The sequence below is a fragment of the Schistocerca serialis genome, chromosome 3, assembly GCF_023864345.2.
Source record: "Schistocerca serialis cubense isolate TAMUIC-IGC-003099 chromosome 3, iqSchSeri2.2, whole genome shotgun sequence".
Lineage (NCBI taxonomy): Eukaryota > Metazoa > Arthropoda > Insecta > Orthoptera > Acrididae > Schistocerca > Schistocerca serialis.
Window position 1 is genome coordinate 134757038 of NC_064640.1, and position 12369 is coordinate 134769406.

Sequence of the window (12369 nt, forward strand, 5' to 3'; positions counted from 1 at the left end):
CATCCTGTAAAAAAAGAAAGATCGAAATATTACCGGCCTCGGTAGCCGAGGTCGCTAATGCACGGCTCTGCGGTGGCACTCGGCTCTTAAATAAACCGAACCGAATCCTGGGGCGGATGACGTTTCCACTGCCCATATTTGGCTAGCAAGGGTAGGAGTAGTGGTAGCCTAAAGTTCCTGATCACCAGTCTTTGCAGTAATGTCCTGGATTGAATATCAAACCTCTCCGCAGTGTTTCATGTTATGAGGGAGTGTGGTACTGGTATGATGATCTGTCTGTCGGTTGGGACGTTAAGCGTGGCGAACACCCGAGAGGAATAGCTTGTGTCCGGCACCGGAATCCACCCTCTCCTTTCTCTCATCCTCATCGTAAAACGCAAACATAACACTTCACTATTCAGGCATCCATGACACTCACCTACACTTCACGAATGCACATACAATACAACTCTCACATATCTCCAAGGAAAGGGGGCAATGTATGCGGAGAAAAAACACGCTTTCCGAGAGGCTCTAAACTTATACGCCTTGGGATATCCTACTGAACAATGCCTCGCGATATTTAAATTTTTTTTTACCGAAACATTAAGGTACTCCGGTGATATTCACTGAAAATCATTTAACAACACAAAAATTAACACCCTTGTACATCGTTGGTGAATTGTTGTAAGGGTGGATTGTTCGATTTGGACTTATTACTAATAATAAGCTAAAAAGCTAAAGTCATTACACAGTGCGCCAGGCACATTACTCCCAGGCCAAAAGTTCATTTAAGACACAGCATTCATTACTCAGCCTCATAACTTTGAAGTAGGGTTTTGTGTAATATTTAGCGTCTATCTTCAAGCGTCTGCCAGTTAAGGAGTGTCGATTATTCTGTGATGTTTTCGCGTACCTCCAACAAGCCATTGACCGTTTGTACTGATATTATTTGTATAAGTCAATACGTGCTGTTACGGCTATTTGGTAAAGTGCCAAATATTTGATCAAAGTTCTAGGATGGGTCGCTCAAATGTTTTTATGGTGCGACTGAGCCCACAAAGTTCAAGAGGTGACTGATTCTATAGGACCAACGAAATAAAACTGGCCCGAAAAATATTTTATCCGCCTTAAGATAGCAAACCCAACATTCATTACTTGCAGTCAGGGCAGAATATGTAAACTGGGTCGTCTCCTTTAGGTGCATGAAATATTTTCAGGGCGTTTCATTTTATTGACTCTGTAGTTATGACTCCTTGATATCGTAGACATAGGATACATCTTTTGCCTTTTGTGATATGCACAATTTTACATTCCTGAACACCTACAGGAGGTCGCAATCTTTGTGTCGCTTCGGGCTCTTGACAAGACTTACCATACGATATTGCAGTGCCTGTGTTATTCTGATATGTTATTTATCCGCCGACACCAGGAAAGAGTCTTTCAAGTAAAATGTCTCACTTGTACGGGAATATGCACAATGGTTGTACGAGTACAGGCTGTTGACGCATAGTTGACGACATATGAAAGTTTATGTGTGGCTGTGAGTCGTACACGGGTAGCCAAACGATAAGGCGACCGCTCGCGATAAACGGGAAATCGGGGTTCGAGCCCCGGTCCGACACAAATTTTCTTACGAAATTAGAAATATATTAATACCTTCAGCTGCCGTCGGGCGTTGATATATACCAACGGGGACAGATGAAAATGTGTGCCCCGACGGGGACTCGAACTCGGGATCTCGTGCTGACATGGCAGACGCTCTATCCATCTGAGCCACCGAGGGCACAGAGAAGAGAGCGACTGCAGGGACAATCTCGCGCACGCCTCCCGCGACACCCACATTCTCACCTTGTATGTCCACACCCCAACACACACACTACTCGTGGAAGACATTCTTACCAGTCCCGTAAGAATTCGGGGAATATGTGAGCACCCGCACAGAAGAAGACGGTCATGGCCTGTATGGAGAGAACTGTATGCTTATATGGATATAGTGTTTGTTCTTTCGGACATGCCCGAGAGAACAGACACCATATCCATATAAGTACAAATTTTCTTTGTCGTCATTCCATTCTACGGCTGATGGTTGTCCACATTCGCAATTGTGAAATTGTGAAAACACTTGATGCTTGTGAAGACAGACTGAATATTTGTGGAAGCTTTTTCAGAATATACTTCGTTATAGGTAAGTGCGTCATCTGCAGAATGTCTGAGGTTGTAATGTGATGTGACTGCAGGGACGTGGCTGCGCCTGTTGCTGTGCTTCTCGCTGCGCACCAACATCGGCAAGCTGCTGGACGTGGGCTCCGGCAACGACGCGCTCAGCTGCGTGCACGGACTGCGCGTCTTCAGCTTGCTGTGGGTCATCGCAGGCCACACCTGCATGTTCGCCTTCCCCTTCGCAGGTGAGCACGCCGCCTGATTCTACTGCCACTGCTTATCCTCACATTTCTTCGCAGCTTTGGTCCTAAAGTTTTTTTTAGGCAACCGAAGGCGTATGTTCTGTCGAGTTACATTAAGACTACTATGACCGAGGTTGCATCAGTGTTCTACTTGATACCGCTGTTGGTTGCTAATGTGTAAGTCCTGGGTTTGGTTCCCAGATGTTTCTTGGTGACTAGATCTGGAGCGGGGTCCATTCAGGCTTCTGAGACCAAATAAAATACTGATTTAATAAATAAACAGAGAAACTGATATGTAATCAGCCGAAGTGCCGTCGAATTGAAAGGTTATTCAGTTTAATATGACAATTTCCTTGACTTTCATACACTGATATGCCAAAGAAACTGGTACAGGCATTCGTATTCAAATACAGATATATGTAAAGAGGTAGAATGCGGCGCAGCGCTCGGCAACGTCTATATAAGACAAAAAGTGTATGGCACAGTTTTTAGATCGGTTACTGCTGCTACAATGGCTGGTTATCAAGATTTACGTGAGTTTGAACGTAGTGTTATAGTCGGCGCATGAACGATGGGACACAGCATCTCCGTTGCGATGAAGTGGGGATTTTGCCGTACGACAATTTCACGAGTGTACCGTGAATATCAGGAATCCGACAAAACATCAAATCTCCGAGATCGCTGAGGCCGGAAAAAGACCCTACATGAACGGGACCAACGACGACTAAAGAGAATCGTTGAACGTGACAGAAGTGCAACCCTTCCTCAACTTGCTGCAGATTTCAATGCTGGGCCATCAAAAAGTGCCATTGACATGTGCTTTCGGAGCCGAAGGCCAACTCATGTACCCTTGATGACTGCTCGACACAAAGCTTCACGCCTCGCCTGGACCCATCAACACCGACATTGGACTGTCGATGACTGGAGACATGTTGACTGGTCGGACGAGTCTCGCTTCAGATTGTATCGAGCTGATAGACGTGTACGGGTATGAAGACAATCGCATGAATTCATGGACCCTGCATATCAGGGAGGGACTGTTCAAACTGGCGGAGGCTCTGTAATGGTGTGGGGCGTGTGCAGCTGGAGTGATATGGGATCCCTGATACGTCTAGATACGACTCTGACATGTTACACCTACGTAAGCATCCTCTTTGATTACCGGCATCTGTTCAGTCCATTGTGCATTCCGACGGACTTAGGCAATTCCATCAGGACAATGCGACACCCCACACGCCCAGAATTGCTACAGAGTGGCTCTGGGAACACTCTTCTGACTTTAAACACTTCTGCTGGCCACCAAACTCTCCAGACATTAACATTATTGAGCATATCTGGTATGTCTTGCAATGTGCTGTTCAGAAGAGATCCCCAACCCTCGTACTCTTAGGATTTATGGAAAAAGCCCGGCCGGCCGCTGTGGCCGAGCGGTTATAGGCGCTTCAGTCTGGAATCGCGCGACCTCTACGGTCGCAGGTTCGAATCCTGCCTCGGGCATGGATGTGTGTGATGTCCTTAGGTTAGTTAGGTTTAAGTAGTTCTAAGTTCTAGGGGGCTGATAACCTCAGATGTTAAGTCCCATAGCGCTCAGAGCCATTTTGAAAAAGCCCTGCAGGATTCATGCACGACTTCAGACATTAGTCGAGTCCATGCCACGTCGTATTGCGGCACTTCTGTGTTCTCACCGGGTTACTACATTATATCAGGCAAGTGTACCAGTTTCTTTGGCTCTTCATTGTACAACGTATCTACAATAATTTACAGATTGGAAATAACTTATTCCTCTTTATCTGTAAGGATAATCTCGCTAGACGTCTATATACATATATTAGAGGACAAAGTAGTGCCAACTAGTTAAACACCACATGTTACTGAAACTACTAACCCTATAGTTTCGAACTTCCTTCCAGAGATTAAATAACAACAAACGATGTGTAGTAACTAGATTACCAAGTAATTTCGTATTTAATGAGCCTTTAAACCATAAATTCAACGTAAAACTATTTCCTCATTGAGGCTTTGAGCTCACTAGGTGCAGGCCAAATTGTTTATAAATTTTCTTCTTAGATACCGTAACGAAATTGCTTAATAGTAATTTTATAAATACGGCGAATGTTTCGTAGAACTATGTCGCTGTGAGGCCGATTTCCTTCCTTTACGCAAGACTACACCATCAAGAGGTTTTTGGCTGTTTACAATATCAGTTGGCACCTACATAATGGTTGTTTCCTTTTTGATACTGCCTTGAGAGAGATATAGCTTTCTGGTAATTTTCTGTCAGACTGGTTACAAAAAATACAAGCTTTACCTCTCGCGCTTATTTCACCTCTCCTCTGTTAGTTGTTGCGTTTGATTGTAGCCCTGCATTTTCACTCTGCTCTCGACTGTGCACGGTTACACGGCTGAATAAGCCTGTGGTAGTTGTTATGAGTTTGTATTCCCCCATAATCTAGTTATAATTTACTTTGTGACTATTAGTTATTATTAATCTAGATACGTTCAATAGTTATCATTTTTTGCCGTGTAAGCACAGATGAATCAATCTTGTACGCAACAGTCATCTTGTAACACTGCATCCATGACAGAAGCTGAGTCACCGAAGCTGTTAACCTCAAATATTTGTGAAGCTATTTAAGACATCGTAAATCTGTTTTCAGCCAGATAAATTTTAAGTAACCCCTCTTTAAACACTATTTAGCCTCTTGTAATAGAAAATATTAGATACAGACATTTCCGTATCAACTTCTCTTTGAGATATAGAACTATAGTGTCATCCTGGATTTTTAAGGCTCTGTGACTGTGCTTGCATTAATTAGGATCAACAGGACCCGTCTTCTTATCTTCACCAAAACATGCTCCAGCACAGGTCATGTAGTGGAACTGAAGTAGAAAGATTCAACGTTGTTTCGCACACCGATATACGATTAGTTTCGGAAAAATTGCTGTATTTAGAATATAGGATGTTGTATTTTGATTATCAAAGTGATTGCTCTCTTACACAGAAGTTCATGATATCATACAGCACTCACACCTGGATAATGGGTCGCCGCAGCTTGATGTACCTAAGTGGAAATAATGACATATTCAAAGTAGTGGACCTACGAAATTCATAGCTTCATTTTCTCTGTTCCGTTTTTACATACGTATCGCAGTAGTGAAACATTCCATTCTCCCTCTATTTGAGGCGACATATTTACTTATTCGGGTATTGATATGCAATACAGAGATATTATGAGTTCCAAATGCTTTTATTTCTCTGAAATTGCATATCGGATTCCAAAGAATGAAAGGAAGCGGATTCATCTCTTTCAATTCTACGATACTAGCAACAAAATTTAATATAGTTCCATTTGAAATAAACAAATTTGATGCCAATATCCAAGTAATTAACAGTATTATGACATAAAGTTATACGTCGTTTACTGAAGACTTTGATACATTTCGTCTGGATGGTAAAAAAAATGCGCTGTAAGGTTTCAGAAACATTTGAGGTTGACAGCTTTGGTTACTCACTCTCTATGGACCTGACTGTGTCTAAATTGCGCTGTGAATTGTTTGTTGATTGAAATATTGCGTAACCTCATTGCTGAGCTCACACATTTATATTATCACGCTAGTGATGGAAATATAGCTTGTCTCATGTGACGAGTCACGTAATCCAGTCATCCAGTTATATTCTCGTATGGTTAGGCAGACAACAACTGTCTTTTAACCACTCACTCCTCAGTTTTGTGAGTTTAATGTTAAACAGTGTCGCAGTACTACAAGAGAAGTCAGAGAGTTGTGTTGATATTCGTACGCTGAAGTAGCGTTCTTATACAGACGTAAGTGTGACCATTTCTACTTAGTACTAAAACTGACGTGAAATTCAGTTCGAGAAACATTGAAGCAGAAAATTTCTTACGCAGATTTGTGTTCATTTACTTACATACAGTATTACGACACTGAAAGAATTTGAAAATTAATAAACCGGTGGAAGGGTGGGTAAATAAAAAAGATGTTGTCCACACCGAATACTTAGTGGAAAGTCGGTCCCGGGAGTTTCAGGTATCAGGTAACAGGTAGCAGGCTGGTGTGCCGGCAAACGCGCGTTGTGTGCTCAGCGAACCGACCTTCCTGTGTTGCAGACAACCGGGGCTTCCGGAAGCTGGTGGAGAGAGACTTCCTGTTCCAGTCGATCAGCAGCGGCGCTTTCTCCGTGGACACGTTCTTCTTCATGAGGTGGGTGCAGTACCACACACGGACGCGGCCGCTTTCACACACCGTCCGCTGGCCCTCGCATGCAAACTGCCTTCCTGCCGTCCCAGCCCATTACTCTCGTGCTTTCTCACACACCATTCACGCACAGTCCTCAGCTTTGTAGTCCTTTGCCGAGAACCTTTATTAGATGCCAAGTATTTGTGAAAGTTTAAGATTCTGTATACGAAAAGAGCAACAGTTGCGGCTACCCTGTTGCCGAGACCGAAAACATGCTGGATAAAATAATAGTTAATGCACGATTACGTAAATCCGTTTGTTTTTTTGAGCGGAATCAGACGCACCAAATTACAAAAAATAGTACAACAGGTTATTCTACACTACTGGCCATTGAAACTGCTATGCCACGAAGATGTGCTACAGACGCGAAATTTAACCGACAGGAAGAAGATGCTGTGATATGCAAATGATTAGCTTTTCAGAGCATTCACACAAGGTTGGCGCCGGTGGCGACTCCTGCAACGTGCTGACATGAGGAAAGTTTCCAATCGATTTCTCATACACAAACAGCAGCTGACCGGCGTTGCCTGGTGAAAAGTTGTTGTGATGGCTCGTGTAACAGGGAGAAATGCGTACCATCACGTTTCCGACTTTGATAAAGGTCGCATTGTAGCCTATCACGATTGCGATTTATCGTATCGCGACATTGCTGCTCGTGTTGGTCGCGATTCAATGACTGTTAGCAGAATATGGAACCGGTGTGTTCAGGAGGGTAATACGGAACGCCGTGCTGGATCCCAACGCTCTCGTATTACTAGCAGTCGAGATGACAGGCTTCTTATCCGCATGGGTGTAAGGGATCGTGCAGCCACGTCTCGAACCCTGAGTCAACAGATGGGGACGTTTGCAAGACAACAACCATCTGCACGAACAGTTCGACGACGTTTGCAGCAGCATGGACTATCAGCTCGGAGCCCATGGCTGCGGTTACCCTTGCCGCTGCATTACAGACAGGAGCGCCTGCGATGGTGTACTCAACGACGAACCTGGGTGCGTGAATGGCAAAACGACATTTTTTCGGATGAATCCCGGTTCTGTTTACAGCATCATGATGGTCGCATCCGTGTTTGGCGACATCTCGGTGAACGCACATTGGTAGCGTGTATTCGTCATCGCCATACTGGCGTATCACCTGGCGTGATGGTATGGGGTGCCGATTGTATGGGGTGCCATTGATTACACGTCTCGGTCACCTCTTGTTCGCATTGACGGCACTTTGAACAGTGGACGTTAGATTTCAGATGTGTTACGACCCGTCGCTCTGCGCTTCATTCGATCCCTCCGAAACCCTACATTTCAGCAGGATAATGCATGACCGCATGTTGCAGGTCCTGTACGAGCCTTTCTGGAAACAGAAAATTTTCGACTGCTGCCCTAGCCAGCACATTCTCCAGATCTCTCACCAATTGAAAACGTCTTGTCAATGGTGGCCGAGCAACTGGCTCGTCACAATACGCCAGTCACTACTCTTGATGAACTGTGGTATCGTGTTGAAGCTGCATGGGCAGCTGTACCTGTACACGCCATCCAAGCTCTGTTTGACTCAATGCCCAGGCGTATCAAGGCCATTGTTTGGGCCAGAGGTGGTTGTTCTGGGTACTGATTTCTCAGGATCTATGCACAGTATAATATATTTGTCCAATGAATACCCGTTGATCATCTTCATTTCTTCTTGGTGTAGCAATTTTAATGGCCTGTAGTGTAAATCAAATTTCCTTCGAAGAGTAGTAGCAACACTGTGATGTGACTATTACGCAACATTTCGTGTCACAACATATTCATGTTTTATTGATGCTATCTCTTTTGACCCACCATCTAGTTTATTACAGTGGACTATAGTATATCGTATTTGAATACAATATTAGCTTAAAAAACGTAACCAATAACCAAATTTAGCTCAGAATATTATACAGCTTCCTAAATATCTTCCGAATTAAATACAACTAGATGAACAAAAAATACAGGTGGAATACTTCTCAATGATAATATAAAACAATAATAGTACTAGCCAATCATCACCACTGCAATCAAATAGATAGAAATCCTCAAAGAATGAGCTGAAATAGTTGACCTCCAAATTTCCTGCCAGAAAACTCAATTCTTGTGCTCAAAACTCGATAGCCAAAAATTATCCACAAACTGTGATCAAATCTTGAGAATCCTGTGCTTAAAGTGCCTGGGAGAGATCCTTGAACACACTGAAGGAAAATTAAATAACATAGAGAAATTATTAATAAAGTAAATAAATTTCCTGTATGAATTCGCGATAATTGAGAAAATTTTGTGAATAAAACCGTCTAGATTCTTTAATAATGTCTTTATTTATGACGTCGTTTCGGCTACTGCCATCATAAGATCTGTAATTAAGATTGCAAGAACATAAAAAACGAGAGGCCTTTGTTATACATTATTAGCTCCAAAAGATGAAAAAATAAAAAGGTAAAGAATTTGACAATGTTCACTCACCAAAACTTAAAACTTGTAACACAAGGTACAGTGTTAATGGCAATAAAACCTAGACGCAGTCGGGGCGTTCACTGTCAACTTAGCTCAAAAATGTTTTCCAAAGATGTTAGTTCTAGTTGAATATCCCCACATTAGTGCCAGATGTCGGTTAGAACTTACATCTTTCTAACAAGTTTTTGAGCCAAGTTGACAGCTGACGCAGCGATTAGGTATAGCTTTTATTGATAACGACACTGAACTTTATTTTACAACTTGTAAGCTTGGTGAGTTAACGTTGTAGAATTTTGTAACTTATTAATTTTTCATCTTTTATCGTTCAATAATGTATAATAAATGCCTCTCGTTCTTTATGTCCCTATAAACTTAATTACAGATCTGATAATGGCAGTGGCAGAAACTACGTTATAAAGAACATATATTAACCAATGTAGACGGTTTTATTCATAAAACAGACAATTCACTTACGGGAACTAAGCAGTGTATACTGAAGAAATCGTGACATGTACAACAAAAAATGTCTTTCCACAGTCACAAAAATCAGGCACTATAACACAGTTATCAAATCAGAAGCCCTGTATAACAGCGTCATTTTCGTACTTCACACAAAATGTGATATGGGAAACTTTTTGAAAGTGAAACAAAAAATTATGAGAAAGATACACGGCCCAAATAAAACGGAAGATGGATGCACACTAAAACCCTGGAAAGCAGAGAAAAATTATCCAACACACACCCAAAAAAAGACTACTAATAAAATTTTAACATACACGAAAAGACTGAAAATTATACCCTGGGTACAACAAGTCAAAACAGATCTAGAAAGAGCCCAGAAAATTTCCTGTAAGGTTTGTACAGAAACTCGTGTAGACAGAAAATCGATTGATAGGAAGTTCAGTCGGAGAGCGAAAGTGAGATAAACACAGGAAAAATTGAGTCATAAAGCTTCATGCGATGCAGAGAGACCTAGTGGCACGTAATAAAAACAATAGTAATAATAGGACTAAAGAAGCAACTAAATATGCCAAAGGAAAGCTACTCAAGATAGAGACAAAGGCAGGCCTCCAGATAGCTACGAGAAGATCTTTTACGTGGAAAACTGGCTGCAAAAAGCACGGAGGTTCAACTAAAGATGGAATATGGGAAGATTTTAAAGGTGTCCTCCTTCAAATACCTTGGAGAAGTTGTACAGCCATTAGTGTTGTGCAGTATCGAAAAATTAGAAAGAGGCATCAAATTTCAGAACACACTCAGAATTACGAGAAACAACTATGCCAACAGACCAGTAGCGTGCAAGGCCAAATAACGATATTATTAGACGTTTTCTTGCTGGAACCACTAAATCCATCAGAGACCATAGCTATTGGAGGAGACTCTACAGTTGCTGAAGTTAAAAAACAGGAGAGGAAAATTGTTCGGAAAATATTTATCCGTACACAAAGAAATGGAATTTGGACGGAGTGGAGAACATCTGACCACTACACGCTGACAGATTTCACAAATTTCAAATTCTATGGCTATATTTATAGCGTCGACAAGAATGGATTCACCAAGTGACTAACGTTATTGATACAAAGGTGAAAATGACCTGGTCACAAAAACCAGAGAAAATTTACAAGACATGCACATCATAGAAGATGTCATAATGAATCGTTCAGCCTTTGGATCACTAATAAGGAAGCACAGCTTCACGGAAAACCTTAAAAACAAGACTGTCAAGATATTGTCAGATGGATGGAGAAAGAAATATAGTGAGTCCATGAAGAGTTTTTGGGGGGCTAAGAAAGCAAAATTTCTCCAGCTGTCTATCAAGTTTAAATGCGGTCGTTAAGTGGATAAAGAAGAACTGCAAATAAATTATTTCCAGAAAATTTTAAGCATTATTTTGTTTTAAAATCAGTTTATATCCTACTGGCTAAGTCAGTGTCTTCGAATAACGTTAAGTCTCTCAAAAGCCAGGTGGAACCTACAACTACTGCAAGGATTTTTTACTAGAACTTTCACCCTCAACAGTCTAATCTCTCTCCTGCGAGTGCATTGTCCATATAAGTCATAAACTACGTGAATAACAGTAATCACTACAACTACATTAGCAACTAACAGATAAACAGATTTTATAATGTTACAACAAATTATTCTGCGCTATTACTCGACAGAAAAATTTTATAGTTGTATACAAGGAGTGTTGATATTTATCATGAGAAATGCGACAGAGTTCGAAGTAAGACGATAAATGAAAGAAAAACCACCTCTGTGAATTGTGGCGGATCAGTTTTCAAGACCCTTTTTTTAAACTGGACTGGTTGATTTCATAGCTCTTAATAAAGGACGCTAAGTTAGATATACTGTAGATATTAAACTCTCTTTATATCTTCGTATGATCTTCATCAGTGGATACATATTCTTTTACAGACCATATTCCGTAAATTTCCCTTTAACAAAAAAATGGTTCAAATGGCTCTGAGCACTATGGGACTCAACTGCTGAGGCCATTAGTCCCCTAGAACTTAGAACTAGTTAAACCTAACTAACCTAAGGACATCACAAACATCCATGCCTGAGGCAGGATTCGAACCTGCGACCGTAGCGGTCTTGCGGTTCCAGACTGCAGCGCCTTTAACCGCACGGCCACTTCGGCCGGCTTTCCTTTAACATTCCTACACTTTGCACAACTAACATTCTCACATTGTAAACATATTTATCTAACAAAACATCTTAGAACATGTTATACAAGAATATACTTGGTAAAAATATTGTTTTATGTTAACAGTGGTCTTCTGCTGGCGTTCATGTATTTCAAAATGGACAAGAAACAGGAGGTGTCAGAAGTCCCAGTTTGCACCAAGTTCAAATCGTCTTTTCTCCGCTTCATCGGTATATTCTCGTACCGATTTCTGAGGTATGTTACCGTACAGTTTTCTATGTGAGTTCTTCGTAATATACAACTTTCAGACTAAAATCATATTTTTTACAATATGGTTAACGTATTTTATTAAAATGATTGTTCACTGTGCTTTTTCTTTTAATGTTGTCCATTGGAATAATAATAACTGTAGCGGTAGCTTATAGGAAAGCACCTTTGAGAGCAGATTTATGATTCGCGGCCGTGAATACAAAAGCCAAACTAAATCACTGTTGCATAGGAATCTTAATACCAGGATCTAGTTACGACTTTACTTCTGCAGTTCCAGAAAAAGTGGACGTATATGGAAAATAAATTATGTTTATGGACAATAATAATGCTGTAACGTGAAATTCGTTGGCG

The 12369-nt window shown here is 41.4% G+C and overlaps 1 protein-coding gene across 1 annotated transcript in view; it reads left to right on the forward strand.

Annotated features, from left to right (window-relative positions):
* Positions 1–12369, forward strand: part of LOC126470719 (nose resistant to fluoxetine protein 6-like) — a 185110-nt gene that overhangs the window by 111757 nt on the left and 60984 nt on the right. Inside the window, exons 6-8 of the mRNA XM_050098722.1 lie at positions 2220–2387; positions 6512–6605; positions 11875–12003. Of these exons, the coding sequence (XP_049954679.1) occupies positions 2220–2387; positions 6512–6605; positions 11875–12003 (391 nt within the window). The remainder of the gene's footprint in view (positions 1–2219; positions 2388–6511; positions 6606–11874; positions 12004–12369) is intronic.